General features: G+C 53.2%; 2 protein-coding genes across 3 annotated transcripts in view; one reads left to right on the top strand and one right to left on the bottom strand.

The window, feature by feature from the left end:
* Positions 1–9,728: 9,728 nt before the first annotated feature.
* HSBP1 (heat shock factor binding protein 1) lies at positions 9,729–12,959 on the bottom strand. 2 transcript variants are annotated; one of them, XM_066582699.1, is made up of 4 exons: positions 12,820–12,959; positions 12,599–12,665; positions 10,155–10,249; positions 9,729–9,919 (listed from the first exon to the last, which is right to left on the bottom strand). In XM_066582699.1, exons 1-4 carry the CDS (start codon positions 12,862–12,864, stop codon positions 9,902–9,904), a joined length of 225 nt encoding a protein of 74 aa, XP_066438796.1. In that variant the 5' UTR covers positions 12,865–12,959; the 3' UTR covers positions 9,729–9,901. The 2 variants fall into 2 exon arrangements, with proteins under 2 accessions (XP_066438796.1, XP_066438797.1); XM_066582700.1 differs by having other exon boundaries at positions 9,729–9,916.
* Positions 12,960–23,137: 10,178 nt separating this feature from the next.
* LOC136581823 (solute carrier family 66 member 2-like) overlaps positions 23,138–25,932 on the top strand; it is a 49,310-nt gene continuing 46,515 nt past the window's right edge. The window contains exon 1 of the mRNA XM_066582451.1: positions 23,138–23,187. The gene's annotated coding sequence lies outside the window, so the exon portion shown is untranslated. The remainder of the gene's footprint in view (positions 23,188–25,932) is intronic.

The following is a 25,932-nucleotide window of genomic DNA, read 5'->3' as shown; positions in this document are numbered from 1 at the left end:
AGTCCTGGGTATAACAGATGATGGGAGAGATCTCTATACTGACCACTGATATATTATACATAGTTATTAGAGCGCCCCCTTGTTACAGTCCTGGGTATAATAGATGATGAGAGAGATCTCTGTACTGTCCCCTGATGTATCTATACATAGTTATTATAGTACCCCCTTGTTACAGTACTGGGTATAGATGATGGGAGAGATCTCTCTACTGACCCCTGATATATTATACATAGTTATTAGAGCGCTCCCTTGTTACAGTCCTGGGTATAATAGATGATGGGAGAGATCTCTGTACTGACCCCTGATATATTATACATAGTTATTAGACCGCCCCCTTGTTACAGTCCTGGGTATAATAGATGATGAGAGAGATCTCTGTACTTTCCCCTGATATATCTATACATAGTTTTTATAGTACCCCCTTGTTACAGTCCTGGGTATAATACATGATGGAAGAGATCTCTGTACTGACCCCCTGATATATTATACATAGTTATTAGAGCGCCCCCTTGTTACAGTCCTGGGTATAATAGATAATGGAAGAGATCTCTGTACTGACCCTGATATATTATACATAGTTATTATAGTACCCCCTTGTTACATGTGCAGCGGCGCTCCTGCAGGGCTCTCAGCTGTATGTGCAGAGGCGCTCCTGCTGGGCTCTCAGCTGTATGTGCAGAGGCGCTCCTGCTGGGCTCTCAGCTGTATGTGCAGAGGCGCTCCTGCTGGGCTCTCAGCTGTATGTGCAGCGGCGCTCCTGCTGGGCTCTCAGCTGTATGTGCAGCGGCGCTCCTGCTGGGCTCTCAGCTGTATGTGCAGCGGCGCTCCTGCTGGGCTCTCAGCTGTATGAGCAGCGGCGCTCCTGCTGGGCTCTCAGCTGTATGTGCAGCGGCGCTCCTGCTGGGCTCTCAGCTGTATGTGCAGCGGCGCTCCTGCAGCTCTAGGTATCAGTGGGGGGTTAAGCGTGACGCAGATACCAGCAGCTCTCACCTTTTCAGCCGCAGCTCTATGGTTAACCCTTTGCTGGGACAGGTATCAACAGATGAAAGCCATTGGGCCTGTATCACCCCTGGGAGCAGCGTTGTATGGAATAGCAGGGACACAAGCCGCGAGCTCCTATGATAACGGCAGCTAACCAGGGCTTCATACGGTGGGGCGGATCAGTGTGACCCCATTATAAAGCAGCCCCCCTGGACCCCCACCTTCACCAGGTTTAGTCACCACTGGATGGGGCAGAACTGTGTAACAGGTGGAGGCGCAACCACTGGAACCCCCCCAATTCCCAAAACTGGGGTCCCGAAGGTCCCATATCACCGTGGAGGTCGTACATGTGCATCGCCGCGGCTCCATTCATTCCAGGGGGAGCGCCGGAGATTGTGGAGCCCCATGAAGATGGAGCGGTTGTGTGCGATCTGTGCGCTGTGAGCTTCATGAGCCCCCCAACCTGAGAGGAGCACCCGTGGCCTGGGAGGAGACCCCCAACCTGAGAGGAGCACCCGTGGCCTGGGAGGTGACCACCGACCTGAGAGGAGCACCCGCGGCCTGGGAGGAGACCCCCGACCTGAGAGGAGCACCCGCGGCCTGGGAGGAGACCCCTGACCTGAGAGGAGCACCCGCGGCCTGGGAGGAGACCCCCCGACCTGAGAGGAGCTCCCACAACCTAAGAGCAGCCCGCCGACAGGGGAGGAACCCCCCCCACCTGAGAGGATCCCCCGCAACCTAAGCGGAGCCCGCCGACTGGGAAGGAACCCCCCACCTGAGGGGAGCCCCCGCGACCTAGGAGGAGCCCGCCGACTGGGGAGGAGCCCCCGAGACCTAGGAGTAGTCCCCTGACCTAAGAGGAGCCCGCTGACCAGGGAGGAGCCTCCCACCTGAGGAGCCCCCGCGGCCTGGGAGGAGACCCCCGACCTGAGAGGAGTGCCCGCGACCTAGGAGACCCCCGACCTGGGAGGAGACCCCCGCGACCTGGGAGGAGACCCCCGCGACCTGGGAGGAGACCCCCGACCAAGGAGGAACCCCCCACCAGAGAGAAGTGCCCGCGATCTAGGAGGAGCCCACCGACTGGGGAGGAGCCCCCCACCTGAGAGGAGCACCCGTGGCCTGGGAGGAGACCCCCAACCTGAGAGGAGCACCCGTGGCCTGGGAGGTGACCCCCGACCTGAGAGGAGCACCCGCGGCCTGGGAGGAGACCCCCGACCTGAGAGGAGCACCCGCGGCCTGGGAGGAGACCCCTGACCTGAGAGGAGCACCCGCGGCCTGGGAGGAGACCCCCCGACCTGAGAGGAGCTCCCACAACCTAAGAGGAGCCCGCCGACTGGGGAGGAACCCCTAACCTGAGAGGAGCTCCCGCGACCTAGGAGGAGTCCCCTGACCTAAGAGCAGCCCGCTGACAGGGGAGGAACCCCCCCACCTGAGAGGATCCCCCGCAACCTAAGCGGAGCCCGCCGACTGGGAAGGAACCCCCCACCTGAGAGGAGCCCCCGCGGCCTGGGAGGAGACCCCCGACCTGAGAGGAGCGCCCGCGACCTAGGAGACCCCCGACCTGGGAGGAGCCCCCCCGACCTGGGAGGAGACCCCCGCGACCTGGGAGGAGACCCCCGACCAAGGAGGAACCCCCCACCAGAGAGAAGTGCCCGCAACCTAGGAGGAGCCCACCGACTGGGGAGGAGCCCCCCACCTGAGAGGAGCCCCCGCGACCTAGGAGGAGTCCCCTGACCTAAGAGGAGCCCGCCGACCGGGGGAGGAGCCCCCCCCCCCCCCCAACCTGAGAGGAGCTCCCGCAACCTAGGAGGAGTCTCCTGACCTAAGAAAAGCCCACCGACCGGGGAGAAGCCCTCCCAACCTGAAGGAGCTCCCTGATCTGGGTGGAGCCCCCGTGGCCTGAGAGGAGCCCGCTGACTCCGGAGGAACCCCCCACCTGAGAGGAGCCCCCGCGACCTAGGAGGAGCCCGCCGACTGGGGAAGAGCCCCCCACCTGAGAGGAGCCCCCACGACCTAGGAGGAGTCCCCTGACCTAAGAGGAGCCTGCTGACCGGGGAGGAGCCCCCGTGGCCTGGGAGGAGACCCCCCACCAGAAAGGAGCCCCCGCGACCTAGGAGGAGCCCGCCGACTGGGGAAGAGCCCCCCACCTGAGAGGAGCCCCCACGACCTAGGAGGAGTCCCCTGACCTAAGAGGAGCCTGCTGACCGGGGAGGAGCCCCCGTGGCCTGGGAGGAGACCCCCCACCAGAAAGGAGCCCCCGCGACCTAGGAGGAGCCCGCCGACCGGGGAGGAGCCCCCCACCTGAGGAGCCCCCTGACCTAAGAGGAGCCCCCCCCAACCTGAGAGGAGCTCCCTGATCTGGGTGGAGCCCCCGTGGCCTGAGAGGAGCCTGCCGACTAGGGAGGAACCCCCCACCTGAGAGGAGCCTCCGCGACCTAGGCAGAGTCCCCTGAGCTAAGAGGAGCCCGCCAACCGGGGAGGAGCCCCCCCCCAACCTGAGAGGAGCCTGCTGACTGGGGTGGAGCCCACGTGGCCTGAGAGGAGCTCCCCAACCATAAAGTGATGCTCTATCCAGTGAAGCTGCAGTATTTGCTATACGGTCGGACATGGTGACACATTACTCTTACCAGCTGCTTTGTGGTCTCTTGTTCCCGGGGTCTGTCTCATACAGCGTCTCACATCTCCTGCACTCTCAGACGTGTGTGACGGCCCTCAGACGGCTCCGCTGGGCATCTCGCTCACCACTTGAGGTAGTTTGTCTCCAGCTCACGCTTCCTCACACATTTTACCTCAGAATCTCCTGTTCTGTCTCACCTCACAGGGGCGCCGCTCTTCTTTTCCTCACGGGGGCGCCGCTCTTCTTTACCTCACGGGGGCGCCGCTCTTCTTTACCTCACGGGGGCGCCGCTCTTCTTTACCTCACGGGGGCGCCGCTCTTCTTTACCTCACGGGGGCGCCGCTCTTCTTTACCTCACCGGGGGCGCCGCTCTTCTTTACCTCACCGGGGGCGCCGCTCTTCTTTACCTCACCGGGGGCGCCGCTCTTCTTTACCTCACGGGGCGCCGCTCTTCTTTACCTCACGGGGGCGCCGCTCTTCTTTACCTCACGGGGGCGCCGCTCTTCTTTACCTCACGGGGGCGCCGCTCTTCTTTACCTCACGGGGGTGCCGCTCTTCTTTACCTCACGGGGGCGCCGCTTTTCTTTACCTCACCGGGGGCGCCGCTCTTCTTTACCTCACCGGGGGCGCCGCTCTTCTTTACCTCACCGGGGGCGCCGCTCTTCTTTACCTCACCGGGGGCGCCGCTCTTCTTTACCTCACCGGGGGCGCCGCTCTTATTTACCTCACGGGGCGCCGCTCTTATTTACCTCACGGGGCGCCGCTCTTCTTTACCTCACGGGGGCGCCGCTCTTCTTTACCTCACGGGGGCGCCGCTCTTCTTTACCTCACGGGGGCGCCGCTCTTCTTTACCTCACGGAGGCGCCGCTCTTCTTTACCTCACGGGGGCGCCGCTCTTCTTTACCTCACGGGGGCGCCGCTCTTCTTTACCTCACGGGGGCGCCGCTCTTCTTTACCTCACCGGGGGCGCCGCTCTTCTTTACCTCACCGGGGGCGCCGCTCTTCTTTACCTCACGGGGGCGCCGCTCTTCTTTTCCTCACGGGGGCACCGCTCTTCTTTACCTCACGGGGGCGCCGCTCTTCTTTACCTCAGGTTTGCCCCACCATTGGCCCCTTCCTAGGGGTTGATGGGAGATGTAGTTTTGTCCCCCTGCTGGTTGATGCAGTCATATGAAGCTGTTCCTCATCTATGGCGGCTCCCTCACGAGGGTTGCTGGTATTCCCATCTCTGGCTTGAAGAACAATGTGCCCCAAACCAATGACAGAGCGGCTCTCATGTCAGCAGAGCAGCGTCAGCTGTAAGCTGCGCTGTGATTGGCTGCTTGGGACACCGAAGGCAGTTTTTCTTCTAGAACGTTCCGTCAGCCTCAGCACTGGCGTGGGGCATTCATACAAGCTGTTCTATACAATAAAGCATGTTGTTCGGTGCTCATTACTGCCCCCTGCAGCTGAGGATAAGTAGTACGCAGGCGAATGACCACTAATTGTCTGTCCCAATACAGACAGTCCTTGTGTGCTGCACATACCCCCTTTACACGGGAAGACGCGCCGTCCGCACGCCGCCATCGGGATGCGGTAATGAACGGTGCGATCAGCTGACTCAGGGCCCCTTCACACGGTGATCGCAATATCGCGGTAAAATCACGTGTTCAGGCAATTTTTGAGTGTCAGTGATGCTTTTTCCTGAAAGTAATCTTCCATCGCCGCCGCCGCGTTTTTTTCACACGAAGAACAGGAGTTTCTAATGTTAAAAACGTATCGCTTGAAAATCACAAGTTCGTGCGTTGTGATGCGATAAAATGGAAGCTCCATAGGGAAACACAGAGCGGGTGGCCATTGTTACATCTCGCAACATGGCGGGACAGAAAACATTGCAGATGGCAATGGAACCTTTGAAAAGCAAGTGTGAAGGCGGCCCGAGGATGCGACGCAAGAGGAGGCCTCCCTCACACAGACGGTTCTGCCGCAATTAGCGCCAATCGCGGTATAACGCTCGCGTTGTTTTCAATGGGACCGCTCAGACATCCGCTCAATCACCGCTTTCCAGCGCCGCAATTTTCAAGCGGTGTGTTTTATTTTTGACGTTTAGCGCCCGTCATCAATGATGCGTTATGCTAGGATTTGCGGACGAAAGCGTAAGTAAAGTCGCGGCGCTTACTGCAACGCATGTGTGAGGGCGGCCGGAGTGGGAACGCAGAATTATGAAGCCGTGCTTTTCACTGGTTTCATTCCCGCTCGCGATTTTTTCACTCCTGTAATGTTGCAAGATTTAAAAATGGCCGCCTGCCTGATCGTTCTGCGTCTTGCGCTCTTCAGCCCGGGTTTCTCTACGGAGCCTCCTTTTTACCGCATCGAACGGACTTGCGATTTTTGTGCGATGCGTTTTTAACATTAGAAAATCCTAATGATTGCGGTCGGCGGCGACACCAGGCACGAGTCTTCACAAGAAACGGTCAGGAATCGCGTTAACAAAACTGCAATTTTGCCGGAAATCGCGATGGCCGGTGTGAAGGAGCCCTCACAAACACCTAATGATCGGCTGATCGTGGGCTTACTGACGCTAGCCCACGACTCGGGAGCGAACGCCTGTCTCCGATTATCGGCCTGTAGTCATCTCTGCCCGACTAAACACGCAGCACAGAGCTAGTAAAGCGGCGGTCACCCCGTAACCATTGGGGTCCGCAGGGTCCGATGGGCAGCACGCTGTGATAAATCTCATAACAGAAGGTTTAACACCACATCAGGAGGAACAGAACATGATGGGTTAATGGCTTGCAGGGCCCTCGGGGCCACAGACAGGGCCAATACGTAGCTTTCAGTTTGTCTTAGAGGAAGCCACAAGTATGGGAAGAGCAGCCGGCCGTGAACGGGCCCGCAGAACCGTGATCCCAGGCCAGCCGCACAGAGACATCTCCCCAATACAAGCAGCCGTGGCGCCGCTCTGCGGCCGATGCACCAGCGGATGCGAGGCGGTTTTCTCGGTGAAGTTGCGATCCTCCGGCGTGGCGTTAGGCCGCATCACAGGGTCAGCAAGTCTTTCCGGTGGGAAGCATGGCATCGCACACCTTGCAATGTGTTGTCCCGTGCCATTGACAACAATGGGCAATGCGCTCCAAGGGGCCACCCGCCGGTAGGACCGGACGCAAGGTTTTCCCGCACCACAATTCAAAAGAATGGAATTCACATTCCTGTGATATTTTGCATCTCACAAGGCGTTCACAGCCGGAGGATGATAAAAGGCGAACAATTACCACCAGCAATCACAGACAGCGGAACTGATAGACGCGGCGACTTACGAACAATTGCGCTCTCCGGTTGGATCCCTTCGGGGTTACTGGAGCAGGTTTAATAATGAAATATAAAACGGAAGTAACCGCTTGAAGAACAGATTCTACAGCCGCCATATGTGCGTTCTGTCGTAGCGCGGTCACGTGACCAGACTGATTCTGCGCTCATGTGATAAAAGTCGTGGCGTATTACTACACGAGCGCCGCCGATGGCAGCAGGTCTGAGCGCAGCCTGACAGCGAGCTGCAAATCACAAGCGCCAAGGCTAATTAGGAAAACGTTTGGTCTATTGTGGTCAGGAGAGCGAAGTGCGATTGTTCTCAGTGAGAGAAACCAAGTACCTTGTAGATAGGAGACCTGATGGCTACAAAAATCCATGATGTTACTGCGAGCTTTCAGACCGACTCGGGGTTCTGCTTCAGGCTAATTTCACACAGGCGAGCGCGGTATTGGGCCGATATGGTGCTTGGGAACGTCCTTGTGGCTGCGAGGCGTTTCTGGGTCAAACACCTCCCATCACTTCAGGGAAGTAGCGATCCTCCGGCGCGGCCTTCAGGATCGGCAAGTGTTTCACATTGTTTTCAATGGGATACCTGACGCCTCGCACACCCTGCTGTGTCCTTTCTGGCCCCATTGAAAACAATGGGTGAGGTGTTCCAAGGGAACGCCCAGAGATAGGGCACGCTGCAATTTTTCCCACGACGTGGAAACAAAAATAAAAATATCACTCATGTATACGACCGCATTCAAAAGAATGGCGTTCATATTTGTGCGAGGTTAACGTCTCACATCACACAAATCCTGCGCAAACTTCTCAGCCATGTGAAAGCGGCCGAAGGGTTCTATTAACTTAGTATGTAAGGTGGAAAAAAGACATGTCCATCCAACTCAGCCCGTTACCCCCAATGTGGATCTGGAGGAAAGTAAACAAAAAAAGAGGGAAAAGCCAATTTTCAGCATTTAAAGGGGTTGTCCCGCGAAACAAAGTTGGGGTATACACTTCTGTATGGCCATATTAATGCACTTTGTAATATACATCGTGCATTAATTATGAGCCATACAGAAGTTATTCACTTACCTGTTCCGTTGCTGGCGTCCCCGTCGCCATGGTGCCGTCTAATTTTCAGCGTCTAATCGCCCGATCGCAGTCCGGTCTTCTCCCTTCTGAATGGGGCCGCTCGTGCCGGAGAGCTGCTCCTCGTAGCTCCGCCCCGTCACATGTGCCGATTCCAGCCAATCAGGAGGCTGGAATCGGCAATGGACCGCACAGAAGACCTGCGGTCCACCGAGGGTGAAGATCCCGGCGGCCATCTTCGCAAGGTAAGTAAGAAGTCACCGGAGCGCGGGGATTCGGGTAAGTACTATCCGTTTTGTTTTTTTTTTAAACCCCTGCATCGGGTTTGTCTCACGCCGAACGGGGGGGCTATTGAAAAAAAAAATAAACGTTTTGGCGCGGGACAACCCCTTTAAGGGGGAAAAAAAAAAATCCTCCCTGCCTCCAATCTGGCACCCGGCATAATCGCGGCTCAGCGACCCTGGAGTTATTAGTGATCATCCTCAGTGTGATTCTGGGCTGCGTCTCTTGGTCTGATATCGCGCTTCCCGTGTGACTGCAGCCTACGGCCGTGCTCACGCGGCTTCTTATAGTCTCACATCCTCCTCAGACACGACTATCTGCGGCAGGGGCCGGCGGCGGCGCCGTGGTGTCGCAGGTTTGCTTGCAGATGCAATTCTTTTTTCAGCTATCCGAGTTTCAAAATCTGAGCCTGGAAACATCGGAGCCGCACAAACTGCGACACGGATTTACATGTTTAGACGCTTTTTATCTATGTTTGCTAGCTATCGGTTGACTTAGTTTGTACCACAGCTTTGGCGCATGGCAGTGCGTTTACAGTACATCCCTAAGCGTCAGACACATTAATGTCGTGCCAGACCCGGAGTACGGACTCCCTGCCAGCGAGCGGGAGATTGGGCCGAGAACCTCACCATTTAGGTGTCTGATGCGAGGCGTTTTCTACCTCCCCTCACTTCTGTGAAGTGGCGTTCCTCCGGCGCATTAAAGGATCGGCCAGTGTTTCCCGTTGTTTCCAATGGCAGACCTTGCATCGCACGGCGCAATGTGCTTTATGGTCCCATTGAAAGCAAGGGGAAGCAGGTGCCGAAGCGATGAGGGAAACATCAATCGTATAAGTGAAAGAATCGGGTCTGTATTCGCACGCGTTTTGTGCCTCTCGCAACGCATCAAACTCACGTGAGACTCTCAGCCGTGTGAAACCGGCCAAAAGCAGCAGTGCATCTGGCAGGAGGAAGAAACAACTCGCCGCCGTCCTTCCGATTCCGCATCCTTTAAATCCACTTCTGCTTTTAGCCATCTGCAGACGGCCGGGTTGGATCCGGCTGCGAGAATTCTCGCTGCGGGACCTGACCCGAGCGCCTACAGAGAGCAGCGCATACTCACCCGTGCCCCGCAGCTCCGGATCTTTCATGTGTCGGCTGCCAGCGCATGCGCAAACCGGAGCCGTCAGCAGGTGAGTGACGTTTCTCGAGATTTCACGCGGCCGTCTGCATAGGATTGCGTTTGTTAACGAAATCCTATCCAGGCTTCCAGCGGCGGAAATCCTGCGGGAAATCCCACCGCAGAATTTCCGCCCGTCTGCAGGCGGCCTTTGGCTTAAAAAAAAAAAAAAATCCAATACTGTTTTGCCAAAAAAAGTGCCATAAAAGAAGCTGCCTGAAGAGACTTAATTACAGCAAGAGCGCCCTGCGAGCGGACGGCCTGCGGCGCACAGCGGCTCCCGTCACATCCCTGAGCGCTCGCGGAGCAACACGAAGAAACCAACAGCCGGAGAACAACAAGATTATTTATTTTCCTGCAGATGTGAAAACAACAAGAAGTCAAGTCACAAAAAAGGGTAAAATACAAAACGAACCGTCTAACTCTACAACACCGCTAGTAGTGACACAAACACCGAGGACAATGATCCGCCCGTCCCGCGCCGTAGGAGCTCCGCGCCGATCAGTGCTTGGCAGCCTGCTAAGAAAAGGGAAAGAAACATCAGTGAGCACAACGCCACCTGCCATATCCAGAGCTGCGCTCATAATGCCACAGCTCATGTAACCGTTCCCACAATGCACTGCACTCTGGACTGAGACACTAGCAGAACTCTGAGTGCAGCTGTGGAGGTGAGTAGAGGAGACAGCAGTTTACACATGGTCGCCCCGTGCACCCAGACGTCAGCGGGACGCCTCATGTTGTATCCCTTACACACCTTGTTGGCAGCGTCCTCCTCTTCTACGCCCGCCTGAGTCATGAGATCGGCAATGTTCTTCTCCAGGTCGTCGATCCGAGTGCTCATGTCATCAAGTGATGGAGTCGATTAAGGAAAGTCAACAATTCACTGACAGCAAGACGAGATATCACAGTTATCAGGCAGAGCCAATGCTATTGACCCTCCTCGCTATAGCAGTCATGGAAAGCACGCTTGCTCTGGAGTTACCATAGTAACGACAACAGACTTCTGGACATGAACTTCCTGTCACAGGACCATCACTAACAGAAAAATCACGAAAGAAAGCATTACTACGGTAGCGCCAGAGCGAGCGCAGCCATGAGGAGACGGGCCGGCGGCATAGATTTGTGCCGTAAGTTACACCAGTGTCTGCTGTCAACGCGGTCGGCCTCCTGCTAAGCCACGCCCACTTTCCCCATCTTTATTAGGTTGCACATTTTTGCACAATTTTTTTATTTTTTTTTTTAAACACAATAAAACTCTGGCAATTATTAAATTCTCCCCTTTGTGTTTCTATTCTTTTTCAACATCTCTGCTTGCAATCAGTAAACCTGAAGGCTCCAGCCCTGCCTGGGCGCAGATGGTATGTTCACAGTGGATTTTGGTGCGACTCCGCTCCATCTGCATCCCATAGAATCCGGTCGCTGTGATGCCACTTCTTATTGTGGCTTCACCACGGATTTTGCCCATCCACGAGGGCCGAATTGTACGCGGCTTTGTAGGCGACGCTCACGCCGGCGTTTGTGCAGCAGGTACCGTTATATGAGAAATTAAAGGGGAACGGATTAAAAAAAAAATAATAATTCTGACAGCGGCATCTAAATCCCCAGACGATGTTCAGGGGTCCCAAGCAGCCCGCCGCAATGAGATTGTAGGGAGCCGTGCGGGTGTCATGGCAGGATGCCTAACACCGTCCCCGTGGGGTGGCTTGATGGACTGCCTGCCCAATGCTGTGTCATTACATCATACTGCAGGACCGATCAAAGCATCACAAGCTGTGCCCCCCCCCCCCCCCCCCCGGGGACTAAGAAAATAAAGTGAAAATAAGCTAAATAAAGTTTTAATAATTATTAAACAACAAAAAAAAAGAACCGAAATCATAAAACAAAAATACAGATTTGCCATCGCCGCGTCCATTAGAGTCCGATCTATCACAGCAACGCATTTTTACCGCACGGTGAACGGCGGCAGAAAAATAAACAGCAGAAATGCGCTTTTTTTGGTCACCCAAGAAAAAAATGCAATAAAAAGCGATGAAAAAGTCGTATGTATTCCAAAATGGTGCCAACGTAAACTACAGGGCGCCCCGCAAAAAACGAGCCGCGCACAACGGGGTGGGCGGAGACATAAGACAAGGTATTGTGCGCAGAAGATGGAGAGAAAATAAGGAAAAAAAATGAAATGTCCTTGAAAAAAATAAAAGAACAAAAAAAACTCTACACGACGCACTGAGACGGCGGAATGGCGGTTTTTTTTCCATCTTGCCCCACTTAGAATTTTTTAAACCGTTTTGCAGTACATTGGAGAGCCCCACTGAAAACGACAAGATCTCCGCTGTTAACCTCTTATGTGCCACGATCAATGTTGATCACAGCATATAAAGGATTCCCAGGGGGAGGGGGCTCCCTCTGACGTCAGAAGCCCACCGCTATATAATCAAGGAGGTCCAATGGGTTTCCATGGAAACTGGACGCCATACAAGGCTCAGATCTGCCAAGACCTACAATCACTAATCATAGCGATAATTCACTGCCATACAGAACTACTCCAACATGTTATCATAGCATCGCCGGTTCGCGTCCTCTACCGGGACATGAAAAACGGAAGAAAAAATGTATATATAAAGACAGCACCCCTCTCGGCCCGCACCGCCTGCACCCAGCGGAAACTAATAAAGTTATGGCACTTTGAATGCAGAGAAGCAAAAGTGGAAAAACCTTTAAAAAAAAAAAAGCACTGTGCAGTTTTGGTTATTGTCGTAATCGTTCCGAATGAGACGTCCGCACGGCGTGATACGGAGCCGGAGATGGCGCCAATAACTGCAGCCGCCACGCCGGCGGGGGATAATATGTAAGAAACGGTTATGGGAAGTGGAGATGCACCCCCCACAGCTCGCTCCTCCGGGCATTAAGGGGTTACATTGTTTTTTTAACTCAGCTTATGTTCCGTTTCTGAACTGGAAACCGCGGCGCGGCGCCCGGCGAGCGAACAGAACGGAGATTAAGGCGAAGGGCTTCACGACTCTGCGGGCCGCTAAAAGGTTTTCTTTCCATCTCGCTGCTCCCGCGACCGAGCGGCCAGACGGAGGCGAAAGTGCGAGTGTGAACGGAGCCGCAACGTCCGCAGCGACGGCTCCTCAGCTGTACATGATGGCTGCCTCGTTCACTGACAGCAAGCAGAGGTCTTGCAGTGCCGCAGGATATTCCTCCCGATGATCTGGTCCGACATCGTCTGGAACTTGTCCTGCATTTGCTGCAGCAGATTCTGGACCTGGAGAGGCAGAGAAGGGTTAATGAGACGCGGCCCACCGATCAGTGAATGACCCCCCGGGCTGCAGCTCATATACCGGAGGGGAACCGCACAGCTGCCGCGGTAACAGGGGGCCCAGGCTGGGGAGGGGATGGAGGCGGGAGGCCCCACTCACCGCGTCCGTCAGGTCCTGCACGGTTTTCGGGTCGCACTCGGACATTGTGTATCTCCCGTCTCCTCGTCCTCAGCCGTCGCCTCACCGGAAGCGCTGCTACTAGCCCCGCCCACGTGTCCTGATAACCTACCAATGAGAGACGCAGACGTTCTCAGAAAGAGGCTTGAAACGCAAATTTGCTTCCGGCCTTGCGAAGTACTCCTTGGTTGCCGTGGAAACAGCATCGTGTGACGTCAGCGGATGACAACCGCTGTTGCTATGGCTCCTCTGTATGATGGCCCCTGACTGCTGCGGCTCCAGTTCTATAGTCAGACGTAGAGACATGGAGGAGGGATAAAGCCATAAGTGTCCCCTGGCTGTAAGGGGGCCACAAAGTGCAGGGCCGAATCACAGGAAAGACTGGGAGTATTCAGCAGTCGGTGGTGTTGGGGGGCTGGCCTTACATGATTGGCCCTAGAAGCCTGTGAGGGCCCATTTACACAGAGCGATTATTGTAAGGTGACCAGGGTGTGGGCGGGGCTTATCACAACCGATCAAAATCCACATTCAAAAAACAGTCAAAATCCGTACCTTGATGCACATTTTGTCTGGAAATACTCTGCGGCGCACCCCCCTCCCCTCACCTCCCTGTCAGCGCTCCCCCCTCCCCTCACCTCCCTGTCAGCGCTCCCTGGCTAATGGTTCCCAGCAGCCTGTGGTGGCCCCACCTAACAAGCATCACCTGACCAGCGGCGCTGCACCTAACAAGCATCACCTGACCAGCGGCGCAGCACCTAACAAGCATCACCTGACCAGCGGCGCTGCACCTAACAAGCATCACCTGACCAGCGGCGCAGCACCTGACAAGCATCACCTGACCAGCGCCGCCGCACCTGACAAGCATCACCTGACCACCAGCGTCGCACCTGACAAGTGTCACCTGACCAGCGGCGCCGCATCTGACAAGTGTCACCTGACCAGCAGCGTCGCACCTGACAAGCATCACCTGACCAGCGGCGCCGCACCTGACAAGCATCACCTGACCACCAGCGTCGCACCTGACAAGTGTCACCTGACCAGCGGCGCCGCATCTGACAAGTGTCACCTGACCAGCAGCGTCGCACCTGACAAGCATCTCCTGACCAGCGGCGCCGCACCTGACAAGTGTCACCTGACCAGCGGCGTCGCTCGTGACAAGCATCTCCTGACCAGCGGCGCGCACCTGAGAAGCATCGCCTGACCAGCGGCGCTGCACCTGACAAGCATCACCTGACCAGCAGCGTCGCACGTGACAAACATCACCTGACCAGCAGCGTCGCACGTGACAAGCATCACCTGACCAGCGGCGTCGTTCGTGACAAGCATCACCTGACCAGCGGCGCGCACCTGACAAGCATCTCCTGACCAGCGGCGCCGCACCTGACAAGTGTCACCTGACCAGCAGCGTCGCACGTGACAAGCATTTCCTGACCAGCGGCGCTGCACCTGACAAGCATCACCTGACCAGCAGCGCCGCACCTGACAAGCATCACCTGACCAGCAGTGTCGCACCTGACAAGCATCTCCTGACCAGCGGCGCCGCACCTGACAAGCATCACCTGACCAGCGGCGCCGCACCTGACAAGCGTCACCTGACCAGCGGCGCCGCACCTAACCAGGCTGCTGGGGACCGGAAGCCGGAAGGCGTTGACAGCGGGAAGCCTACAGTGGAGGTAAGGGGAGCGCCTCATAGTATGACATCAGCTGTGGCCCCGCGGCCGATCTCCAGTCACAATCCGCACCAATCATCTGGGTTTTTGACTGGTTTCTGGATGTTGTGGTCATTCTGGCATAAACTTGACCAGGTGGGGCCATCGTCTATTACACTTATTGAACCCACTGCCCCAGATCGCGCCCCCTAGCTCCGCCCTTCCCTGTAATGGAGATGGCGCAGCACAGTAAGACCATGTATTATGCGTGCGCTGTACGCTCGTGCGTGTTCTCCTGCTAGCCAATCTCCACCGGTCTGTTTGCAGATAAATATCTGCCCTCCACAAGAGGTAGCTGGCATCCCTTCACTCTATGTTTTTTTTTCCCTTGGGAGCAGTCATGTTTCCTTTGCAGCTTGCTGTGTGTTTGGTGTCTGGTTTCCGTGTTCATACATCTTGCTGTCTGATTTGTGTCTGTTGTCCTTGTCTGTCTGTTTCGTTGTATTAACCCTTCAGGGATAGTCAGGACTGAGGTTCCAGCGTGGGGCCACCTTTATCGAGGCGATCGCCTTGCTGATAGGTAGGGTTATGCCATACTCTCTGCAGATTGGAGTTAGTTGTCTTGCTAATGTAGGGACCCGCAAGACAACCAGGAGCCTTGTCATGGGTTGCGGGCTTGGGTGGCTTGACCAATCCAACAACCAATACCTCATACTTTCATAGCATTTCCATCTGTTATGTGTGCATGGTGAGTGTTTGGCTCCTGTTGGCGGTCCCTATCTTTGGTCACGTTTGTGTGGGTCCGGTGCTCGCTTGCCCGCCTGAACGTAACAAAGGCATAGAATTTAGGACATACAATTGCCACGCTGTTCCCCTCTGTAAGACAATAGGATATTGAAGTGTGTTTTTCAGTGTGAGGCTACAATACAGAGATAGCGATTCGAGCTGGAATGTTCTCAGTGACCGTGTACTCCCCGGACAGACAGACTGCTAGAATAAGGAGAAATCTCTTTTGTTTGTTTAATTTAGGTCATAAGAAATAGAGTATATGCTCCAGTTTGGATTACTAGGTGTGACGATCTTGTGCAGGCTCGGAGCCTCTTGTTGTAACCCGAGTGGGCAGATAGCGTGGTCAGTAAAGCCAGGAGTCAGTAACAGGTAAGTATCAGTTGCAGTACAAATAAGCAGACAGGTAGCATAGTCAGAGGAAGGCCAGAGGTCAGTAATGGGTAAGTATCAGTTCAGGGGGTGGAGGAGCAGGCAGGTAGCATAGTCAGAGGAAGGCCAGAGGTCAGTAACGGGTAAGTATCAGTTCAGGGGGTGGAGGAGCAGGCAGGTAGCATAGTCAGAGGAAGGCCAGAGGTCAGTAATGGGTAAGTATCAGTTCAGGGGGTGGAGGAGCAGGCAGGTGGTGGAGCTTGACTACTGGCTGGGAGCTCAATAATCACGCAAGGATGGGAGGTTGTAGGCCAAGTTAAATAAGGTATCTAATCAGGAAGCAGGCTGAGGTTAATCAGGCAGTCAGGAGCAAGAACAAGGGGGAGCAGGGGAGCTGTCCAACAGGCTGGATAGCTCAACAGTAGCTCCTGGGTTAGACCTGTTTGTAACCATAGAGGAGCGCATGTAAATAACCCGTACAAATGAACACAATGTGACATTGATCTCTGCTGGGCTGATATACATTGTGTCGAAGGGTTTCAGCCTCACACTGGTAGCTTTGTGTTTATTCGGTCTAATGGTCCTTTTACATGGAATGAGCTGTTGGGCAAGCGATGCCCGACAGCTGGTCCCAGTGACGCTCGCTGCTGCGCTCTTACATAAGAGCGAGTACCATTGGCATCGCTCACAGCACGGCCGGATGGGCCTGGAACATGATTCAATTCTATTGGTCTCTGGTGGAGTTCAGAAAATTCTTCATCAGACACAAACTAAAGCCGGTCTCACACAGCGGATTAGAATTGCAGAATTTGCGGTCAACGTCCGCACGGAGGATCCGCAGCAAATGGAATGCCTTGAAAGGAAGGTAAAAATCACTTTTTCCTTCACACACGTGAAAACGAATTGTCATTTCAACGAGCGGAGGACGAATCGCAGCATGCTCTATTTTGCTGTGGATGGTCTCCATCAAAGTCAATGTAGTCCGTCCCACCGGAACGCATTAGGGATAGGTCGCGGTTACCCGCATTATCATCTAGCGACGACACGGGGGAAACAAATATATATTAAAAAACCTGTGCATGACGGACGGCGAGCTTTCATGGTCATCCGAGGTACAGAAAGAGAAGGTATGCGGAGTTGCCAGCCGGGGCATAGACGGATTCTGCTGCGGGAACCCACATATGGAGTCTGGATCGTTCGCGTGAGCCCGGCCCTAGAACCTTTCTGCTGCCCGGCTCACTAATACAAGGGTGCTCTCCTAACCCCATCTTGTCTCACTAGTATGAGATGGTCTGTGTTACCTATATGGGTGGTCTGTAGATGGCTTCAGATACTACAAAGACGGGTCATGCGAGACAGGATATGCACTGGCTATGCAACGTGAAGTAGTACGATGATGGCCCCTTGCACCTAGGATGTCGGCTGAAGGCACTCACTGAGATATGTAAGACGTCTGGAGGTAAGACTGAAGCTGCACACAAGGTCCAGGTACTTTTTGAGCATCGTCCACACTTATGGCCCATTGGTGTAGTAGACGTTTTGTGGGGTCCTCAGGCAAGCCAATCAGAAATGCAGAAGCTGTATCAGACTTGTCGGCACTAACTCTACCCAAACAGGTTGCAATCATCAAAGTCAAGGCTCGGACTGAAGAGACGCCCCAGAGGCAACATAACAGGAGGGCGGATGAAGCTGCTGAGGCTGCAGGTCTCTTACCTCCAATCAAGGTAATGGTGGCTGCTGAACAGGGCATGGGCCTTTACTTCATATCTGTCTTGCAGGAACAAGCACCACCGACTGAGGTGGAGGAGTGGAAAGCAAAAGGAGCTGGACATGATGGCACCTGGAGCAGAGGTAACCTGACCTGCCTCCCATGAGTGTCATACCCCATGATAACGTACCTAACCCATGGACACATCAGACTGACATGGTGTCTTCTGCTTGGATTGTCTCCGGGTTCACCAGTGTTGCCACAAGGTTTGTACGGGCCGGTAATGTCTGTGCCTGTCATAGCCCAGGTAACATGGTGACGGTACCTGCCCAACACACTGTATGACCGTTTCATAGACTGCCAGGGGGCCTCATCCAACCATCAGAGACGGGTCAGTAGGAGTGGAGCTTTGTCTATTTGATCTCTGCTTAGGTTGTGACCACAGCTACAGAGAAGAATATGGCTAAGAAGCTCTTGTGTGAGGTAGTATGTCAGTGTGGGGTCCGCTGAGGTAATAGAAGGTGATGGGGGTCCACATTTTATTAATCAAGTTCTCAAGAGGATTCGGAATCTCTTGATGATTGTACAAGTGTCTCACACTTCACGGTTCAAGATTAGTGAGGCCAAAGAGGAGAAACAGAAACCGAGAATAATGTCTACTCATTACTTTATACTCTATCAGTAACCCAATGGAAAGATGTAACTTAATTCATAGAATCCCAGAATGATAGAGTTGGAAGGGCCCTCCAGGGTCATCAGGAACTCCAGGGTCATCGGGTCCTCCAGGGTCATCAGGAACTCTGGGGTCATCGGGTCCACCCCCCTGCTCAGTGCAGGATTCACTAAATCATCCCAGACAGATGTCTGTCCAGCCTTTGTGTGAACACTTCCATTGAAGGAGAACTCCCCACCTCCCGTGGTAACCTGTTCCACTCATTCATCCCCCTCACTGTCTAATATCTAATCTGTGTCTCCTCCATTTCAGTTTCATCCCATTGCTTCTAGTCTTTCCTTGTACAGATGAGAATAGGGCTGATCCCTCTACACTGTGACAGCCCTTCAGATATTTGTAGACAGCTATTAAGTCTCCTCTCAGCCTTCTCTTCTGCTAAACATTCCCAGATCCTTTAACCGTTCCTCATAGGACATGATTTGCAGACCGCTCACCATCTTGGTAACTCTTCTCTGAACTTGCTCCAGTTTGTCCAAGAGTAGAGGGGATAATGACCTCACGTGATCTAGACTCTATGCTTCTCTTCATACATCCCAGAATTGTGTTTGCCTTTTTGGCTGCTGCATCACATTGTTGACTCATGTTCAGTCTATGATCTTTTAGTATAGCCAAGTCTTTTTCACATGTGCTGCTGCTTAGCCCAATTCCTCCCATTCTGTATCTGCTTTCTTCATTTTTCTTGCCCAGATGTAGGACTTTGCATTTCTCCTTGTTAAATACCATTCTGTTAGTCTCCGCCCGCTGTGCAAGCTTGTCTAGATCTTTTTGAATCCTCCCTCTCTTCTTCAGTGTTAAGGCTTATTTAGACACAACGATTATTGCTCAAGATTCGCTCAAAGCCATCTTTTGAGCGATAGCCGTTGTGTGTAAACGTGCACCCATCGTGCATTTTCCCTTTCCTAGTCGCTCATCGTTGTCTTTCAGTCATTCGGCAGATCGCTTTACGTTTGGTTAAAATGACCTTCGTTCAGCGATTTGAGGGGGGTGTTTAATCATTTGGCGGGGCGTACATTCAGCCGGCTACAGGCAGAGCGATTGGCTGTCGGGAGGACAAAGCCTCGATTTTAACCCGCCCCCCTAGTGCTCCACCATTGGCGGTGCGGCTGTGATGTACCCTGCAAGCAGCAACCAAGACCATTAAACATGAATTCAGCCTTTTAAGCGCACGTGCCGAGGCCTCGCATTCACGCGTTATTTTTATTTAGGCTCGCGCAGATTTCTGAGCTTCAGATTATCTACATTCCAATGACAATAATACTATTGTTCGTACCACCAAGTTGTATCATATAACTCTTTGTTAATTCCTTAACACGGATCGCCGATTAGAGGCCTCTTTTGTTACTTTTATATTAGACATCTCGTTTCTTTCTGTCGCTGCTGAACATCCAAACCAGATAAGCGCGGCTAGGATTGTCGCGAGCCGATACAAAGAAGCTCTTTTTTTTCCTTCACTAAAGGCCTTTCAGACAAACGATACACAACGATAATCTAATGACTGCGATAATCTTTGTGTCTAAATGGCCCTTGAGTTATCCCTCCCAGCTTTGTGTCGTCGGCAGATTTGATCAGTTTCCCATCAATTCCCTCCTCCAGATCATTTATGAAAATGTTGACCAACACTGGGCCCAGGACAGAGCCTTGTGGTTCCCCACTTGATACATTCTTCCACTTGGATGTGCAGCCATTTATGACCACTCTTTGAGTCCGATCACTCAGCCAGTTGTGAATCCACCTAACAGTTGCCTTGTCAATCCCAGATTTGGTCATTTTTTCAATAAGTATAGTATGAGATACTTTGTCAAATGCTTTACTAAAGCCAAGATATACTATATCCACCGCATTTCCCTGATCAACCCAGTCGGTGATTCAGTCATAGAAGGAAATTAGATTAGTCTGGCATGACTTGTTTGTTACAAACCCATGCTGGCTCTGGTTAATTACTCCATTCTCATCCAAGTACTTGCATACATGCTGTTTAATAATCTGTTCAAAGATCTTTCCCGGTATAGAAGTCAGGCTCACAGGCCTGTAGTTTCCTGGATCCACCTTCTTCCCTTTTTGAAGACAGGTGTAGTGGCCCGAAACACCTATCTTCCATGTGGATACACTGTGCAAAGTGTCTTGTCTGCTCTTATGTGTATTGCACAGCTGCAGCATGCAATAGGTTAATGTCTGAAAGTGGCTGGCATATGTTTGGGAAAGTAACAATTGTGTCACATGATGTGTACCCTGTATAAGTATGAGTGATTGAGAGCAAGGTGGGGTCTTCTATTTACTTCAATAGTAGAGAAAGGAGGGAGAGTGCCGGCCACATGGGGGCACCTTCAACCCTCATGTGGTGAAGTATGGAAGAAAAGGAGAGTGTAGTGTCCCAGCACATTATCCTGGTCCCCTCCATAAATGTCATACATGTTTGTCCTATGTAGATGTACTGTGCAAAGCCTGTCCTGTCATATCCAGTGTGCGTGTTGCACAGCTGCGGCGCTTGAGAGGTTAACTTTTCTAAAATCATTGCCTGCATGTAAATGTATCAGTCTGTCATGTCATGTGGTGTGAGTGAAGGTATAAACAGGATTGATTGAGAGCGGGAAAGGAGTTCCATCTTGTTTTCAATCTGAGAGAGTCTAACACAGAGCCACATGGAAGCACCTTTAGGTTCCTTTTGGTGAAGATGGAGGAAGAGGAGAGATATGGGAACTGGATGTGAGTGGAGTGAGTCCCAAGCATAAGAGAGAGAGAGAGCATTCGTAAGAAATTCTGTGAGAGAGGCCCAGTGCAGAGGTACTAATTTAAGTTTCCTACGTGGCCGTCCAAGTCTAGGATCCCTGTGTAGAAGTACGCTACTAAGTGTCACTGATGCGTCTCCAGTGCCGGGTACCAATCCTGAAAGTCAATTAAATACCGCCAGAGTGTCTGTGGAGTGACCCCTACCCCCTTTCTCCTCCGGAGTGCTCCCTGTCCAGGAGTGGTACCGTATAGATAACGTGGACTGTAGGACCGGTTTCATCCTGTGTTTCCTCCCTACCTCTGACCTTACCTGCACTGTGAAGACTGTATCTCATTTGTCCTGTAAAATTGTTAGCTTCAGTTTTATTTAAGTAAAGTTTATACCGGGCCCTAACCGTTCCTGGGGACCCGAGGTACTCAAAATCTGTGTCTGTGATTATTTTCCGCCGTGTAGAATACCAGTGTGTAGGGACTGTGGCGTCACCCCTGACAACTACTACCCCCATCCGCCTGTTTATTGGCATTCCCTATTTTAGGGGTGTCTTTGGCTAACTGCAGTACACTGTGGCCTTGGCTGCGTGTTATCCCTATGGGGAAGGAGCCTGGTAAGTGCCACCGTGACAAGCCAAAACTTAACCCTCCCAGCTCCCCATGTATGTCAGGTGTCCGAGGTACTCCTCTGGGGTACTTCAAGAGATATCCAGATTACCACCTCTGAGGAGTGAAGGAGTCCACTGTGCAGTGTCCTACAAACAAGTTCTGAGTGAGTGTCAGCAGAGTGTTGTATCCCCCTCCAGAAGTATTCAGAGTCCTGAAGTGTGTGTGTCCAGGAGAGGAGCATTACAGTTAGCTGAGACTGTGGGTCCAGTGTCATCCTGTGTCTCGGAGTGTGTGTGTCCAGGAGTGGAGTCATACAGATAACTTGGACCGTAGGCCCGGTGTCATCCTGTGTCCCAGAGTGTGTGTGTCCAGGAGTGGAGTCATACAGATAACTAGGACTGTAGGCCCGGAGTCATCCTGTGTCCCGGAGTGTGTGTGTCCAGGAGCAGAGTCATACAGATAACTAGGACTGTAGGCCCGGAGTCATCCTGTGTCCTGGAGTGTGTGTGTCCAGGAGCAGAGTCATACAGAAAATCTAGAATGTAGGCCTGGTGTCATCCTGTGTCCCGGAGTGTGTGTGTCCAGGAGCGGAGCACCAGAGATAACTGAGACTGTGGGCCCCGTGTCATCCTGTGTTCTCCTCCCTGACCATCTACTGAAACACTGTCCTTCCTGCACGTGCCAGTAAGCTGTATTTCTTCAAGTACAGAGTAAAGTTTCCAGTCACTGCCTGTTCCCAGTGATTGAGGTATTCAACATTAACAGTGTATGGACTCTCTTATTTAACCGCCGAGGATTCGCCAGTGTGAAAGGAACAGTGGCGTCATGCGTGACATCTCCAAGTCTGCTAGGCTTATACAGGTAACCGCTGTCCCAGCATTGCCTGGAAGAGGCCTAGCGGTACTTGGGCCGAGGTTGTATGTGTCCATCCGGGGAGGAGTCTGATAGAGCCACCGTGACAAGTGCCACCCCTACCCCACCAGCTCCTCAGCGTGGGCCTCATGTCTTGGTCGCTGTGGGGCACCACATGGGTACAACATTTACCCTTCTCCAATCTTCTGGGATTTTCCACAGATTATGGCGGGTGGTTCAGCAACTACCTCCGCTGCTTCCTGCAATATCCTATGTAATCCATCTGGACCTGGAGACTTGGGTTCAGGTAAGTCAGCTACGTGTCCCTCACCATCTCTCTGCGTCTTGCGGCATAGGACGGTGCATTATCTTGCATGATAATGATTTTATTTCGGAAAGCACAATTCTGAACTCCACGCATTGTTCAGAGTTCGTATTGTCACCCTCAGTTACCCTAAAGGGACCTACCATTTCACTTCCCAATATTCCAGCCCAAAACATCCCTCCACCCGCTACTTGCTGATGTCTCAGTCTTGTAGGAACAGGGTGGCCGTGTGCCAGTCATCTGTCCTGATCCTTCTTCATCACTATATTTAGCTTCGAGTCTTCCCCTCCGCCACTTTAACCACTCGGTGGGATGTGCAGGTTCAGGACGAGAGTTTTCCTAATGTCCGGCGTCCTGGGATCCTGACCTTCTGACTCCTCCCACTTCTGAGAATCAGTGACCTTACATGTTTTCTTGCAGGCTGGTAAGTCCTAGAAGTAGGTGGCAGTAGAGATGGACGTGATGAGAAGAAGCCTGGGTAATGATTGTGCATCTGCAGCGACTGAGTTATTATGTCTTACAGAGGCCGCAGCTGAGGGCAGAACCCGGGGGCCTGACAACTGGCACCAAAGGGCCCCTTACATGGGCTGATGATCAGGTATGTACGTTCATTTCAGTGCTCCACCAACCATCGGCCTATGTGAAAGTTCATCAGCTAACCGTGTCTCTTGTGCGGACATATAAGTACCCACTCATCAGGGGCACATCATCACTCATCGGGGGCACATTATGACTCTTCGGGGGCACATCATCACTCATTGGCGGCACACCATCACTCATCGGGGGCACACCATCACTCATCGAGGGCACATTATGACTCATCGAGGGCACATTATGACTCATCGAGGGCACATTATGACTCATCGGGGGCACACTGTCACTCATCGGGGGCACACCATCACTCATCGGGGGCACACCATCACTCATCGGGGGCACACTGTCACTCATCGGGGGCACACCATCACTCATCAGGGGCACATCATCACTCATCGGAGGCACATTATGACTCATCAGGGGCACATCATCACTCATTGGCGGCACACCATCACTCATCAGGGGCACATTATCACTAGAGATGAGCGAACGTACTCGGATAAGCACTACTCGTCCGAGTAATGTGCCTTATCCGAGTACCGCTGTACTCGTGCTGAAAGACTCGGGACGCGCTGCGGAGCGGGGAGCTGCAGGGGAGAGCGGGAAGGAACGGAGGGGAGATCTTTCTCTCCTTCTCTCCCGCCCGCTCTGCCCCGCTCCCCGCTGCGACTCACCTGTCAGCAGCGGAGCGCCCCGAATCTTTCAGCACGAGTACAGCGGTACTCGGATAAGGCACATTACTCGGACGAGTAGTGCTTATCCAAGTACGTTCGCTCATCTCTAATCATCACTCATCAAGGCAAATTATGACTCATCGGGGGCATACATCAATCATCGGCGGCACACCATCACTCATTGGGGCACACCATCACTCATCGGGGGCACATCATCACTCATCGGCGGCACACCATCACTCATCGGCGGCACACCATCACTCATCGGGGGCACATCATCACTCATCGGCGGCACACCATCACTCATCGGCGGCACACCATCACTCATCGGGGGCACATCATCACTCATCGGGGGCACATCATCACTCATCGGCGGCACACCATCACTCATCGGGGGCACATCATCACTCATCGGGGGCACATTATCACTCATCAGAGGCACATTATGACTCATCAGGGGCACATCATCACTCATTGGCGGCACACTATCACTCATCGGGGGCACACCATCACTCATCGGGGGCACACCATCACTCATCGGGGGCACATTCTTTTACAGTGTAACAAGTGCTGACCGATTGGCACTCATTTCCTAACCAGGGCAAGAATCGATGGGGACGAATGATTATTAACCCCTTCACGTCTCCGTACATTTATGCCCTGGACATGCAGGAAATTTATGGAGTGGGATTGGGAGCTGTTCCCACTCCATACAAAGTGGGTGCTGACTGTCGTTGCCAGCTGACACTCGCCCGCTTGTAGGCTGATAGTTGCTGTTAATCCTTTAAATGCCCCGATCAGTATTCCGGGGTCCTGAATGGCCCCCTGCGATGAGATCGTGAGGTGCAGTTTATTTGCCAGGGCAGCCCGGCACCTTCAGGGAGACTGCCTGTCTGAACATGGTATAATGCAGTAATATAGTATTGCGTTATACTTTATGAGTGATGAAACAATCACATGTTCAAGTCACCTGTGGGAACTAAAAAAAACAAAATGAGTAAAAAAAGAGATGATGTTAAATCAGAAGAATAAAAGGCAGTGAAAGTAAGAAAAAACTTCACTTTTCCCAAATTTATAAGAAATTAAAACTAAAAAATTGGCATTGCTGCAATCTATCAAAGTAACGAGTTGTGCCACTCTGTGCCCAGTGGCGTAGTTCAGCAGCTCCTGGGGAGCACACGCCGGTGTCCCTGCTGGTGGACACTAGATGGCAGTAGTATTCTGTAGAATCTCATGCAGAGCAGCGGAATGACAGCACAGCGGCAGCAGGACAGCAGGGGGAGACTGTCATATGGGAGGCGACATCATCCGGTGTTCTTCTCATGCACTTTTTTGGTGGTTTTTTTAACCCAAAAATCATATGTAAGACAGAACAATTCTTTGAACTCTAGTACAAGCATTTTCCCGTATGGCTTTTTGTTATTCACACATATACACTGACATGCCAAAAGTCACGGGACGGGAGCGCGTATTGTGTAGGACCCCCTCTAGGGCAGCAAAGTGCAGCAACTCGACGTGGCATTGATTCCACAAGTGGACAGCAGAGGTCTGGAGGGATATAGCCCCCCACAGCTCCGGCAAATATGTCGGTGTCGGATGTCAGGTGTGAATGGACCCCTCCACATCGTCTCATAAATGCTGGATCGGGCTCATGTCGGTGACCGTGCCAGCCGCAGCATACATAGGAACTCTCCAGAATGTCCCTCCAACCAGTTCTGGACAACGTCGGCCCAATGAATCAACCTGTTGGAATATCCCATCATTGTGGGGGACATGAAGTCCATGAAGGGCTGCAAATGGTCACCAAGCAGTGTAGCAGTCGGCCTCCTGTGCTGACCTGCAGGATATACGTGTGTCGATAATTCGCGCCCCGCTATGAGCATGCTGGCCGGTGTGCAACCCCCCTCACAACCTCTACAGGTGGGGGCGCTCCTGAGGTGACGCCATCTCATCATCACTGTACATACCGCTATCCCAGGACTTTTGGCGCAGCAGTGTATAACGTGCTTTTTTTAGCGGTTTTTATATCCGACTCAGACCTGTCTGTTCGCTCCACATTTGTGCCGCGGATCTTT

Source organism: Eleutherodactylus coqui, chromosome 11 (genome assembly GCF_035609145.1).
Source record: "Eleutherodactylus coqui strain aEleCoq1 chromosome 11, aEleCoq1.hap1, whole genome shotgun sequence".
Classification (NCBI taxonomy): Eukaryota; Metazoa; Chordata; class Amphibia; order Anura; family Eleutherodactylidae; genus Eleutherodactylus; species Eleutherodactylus coqui.
Note: the sequence above shows the minus strand (reverse complement) of the source record. Positions and strands in the feature narration are given on the sequence as shown.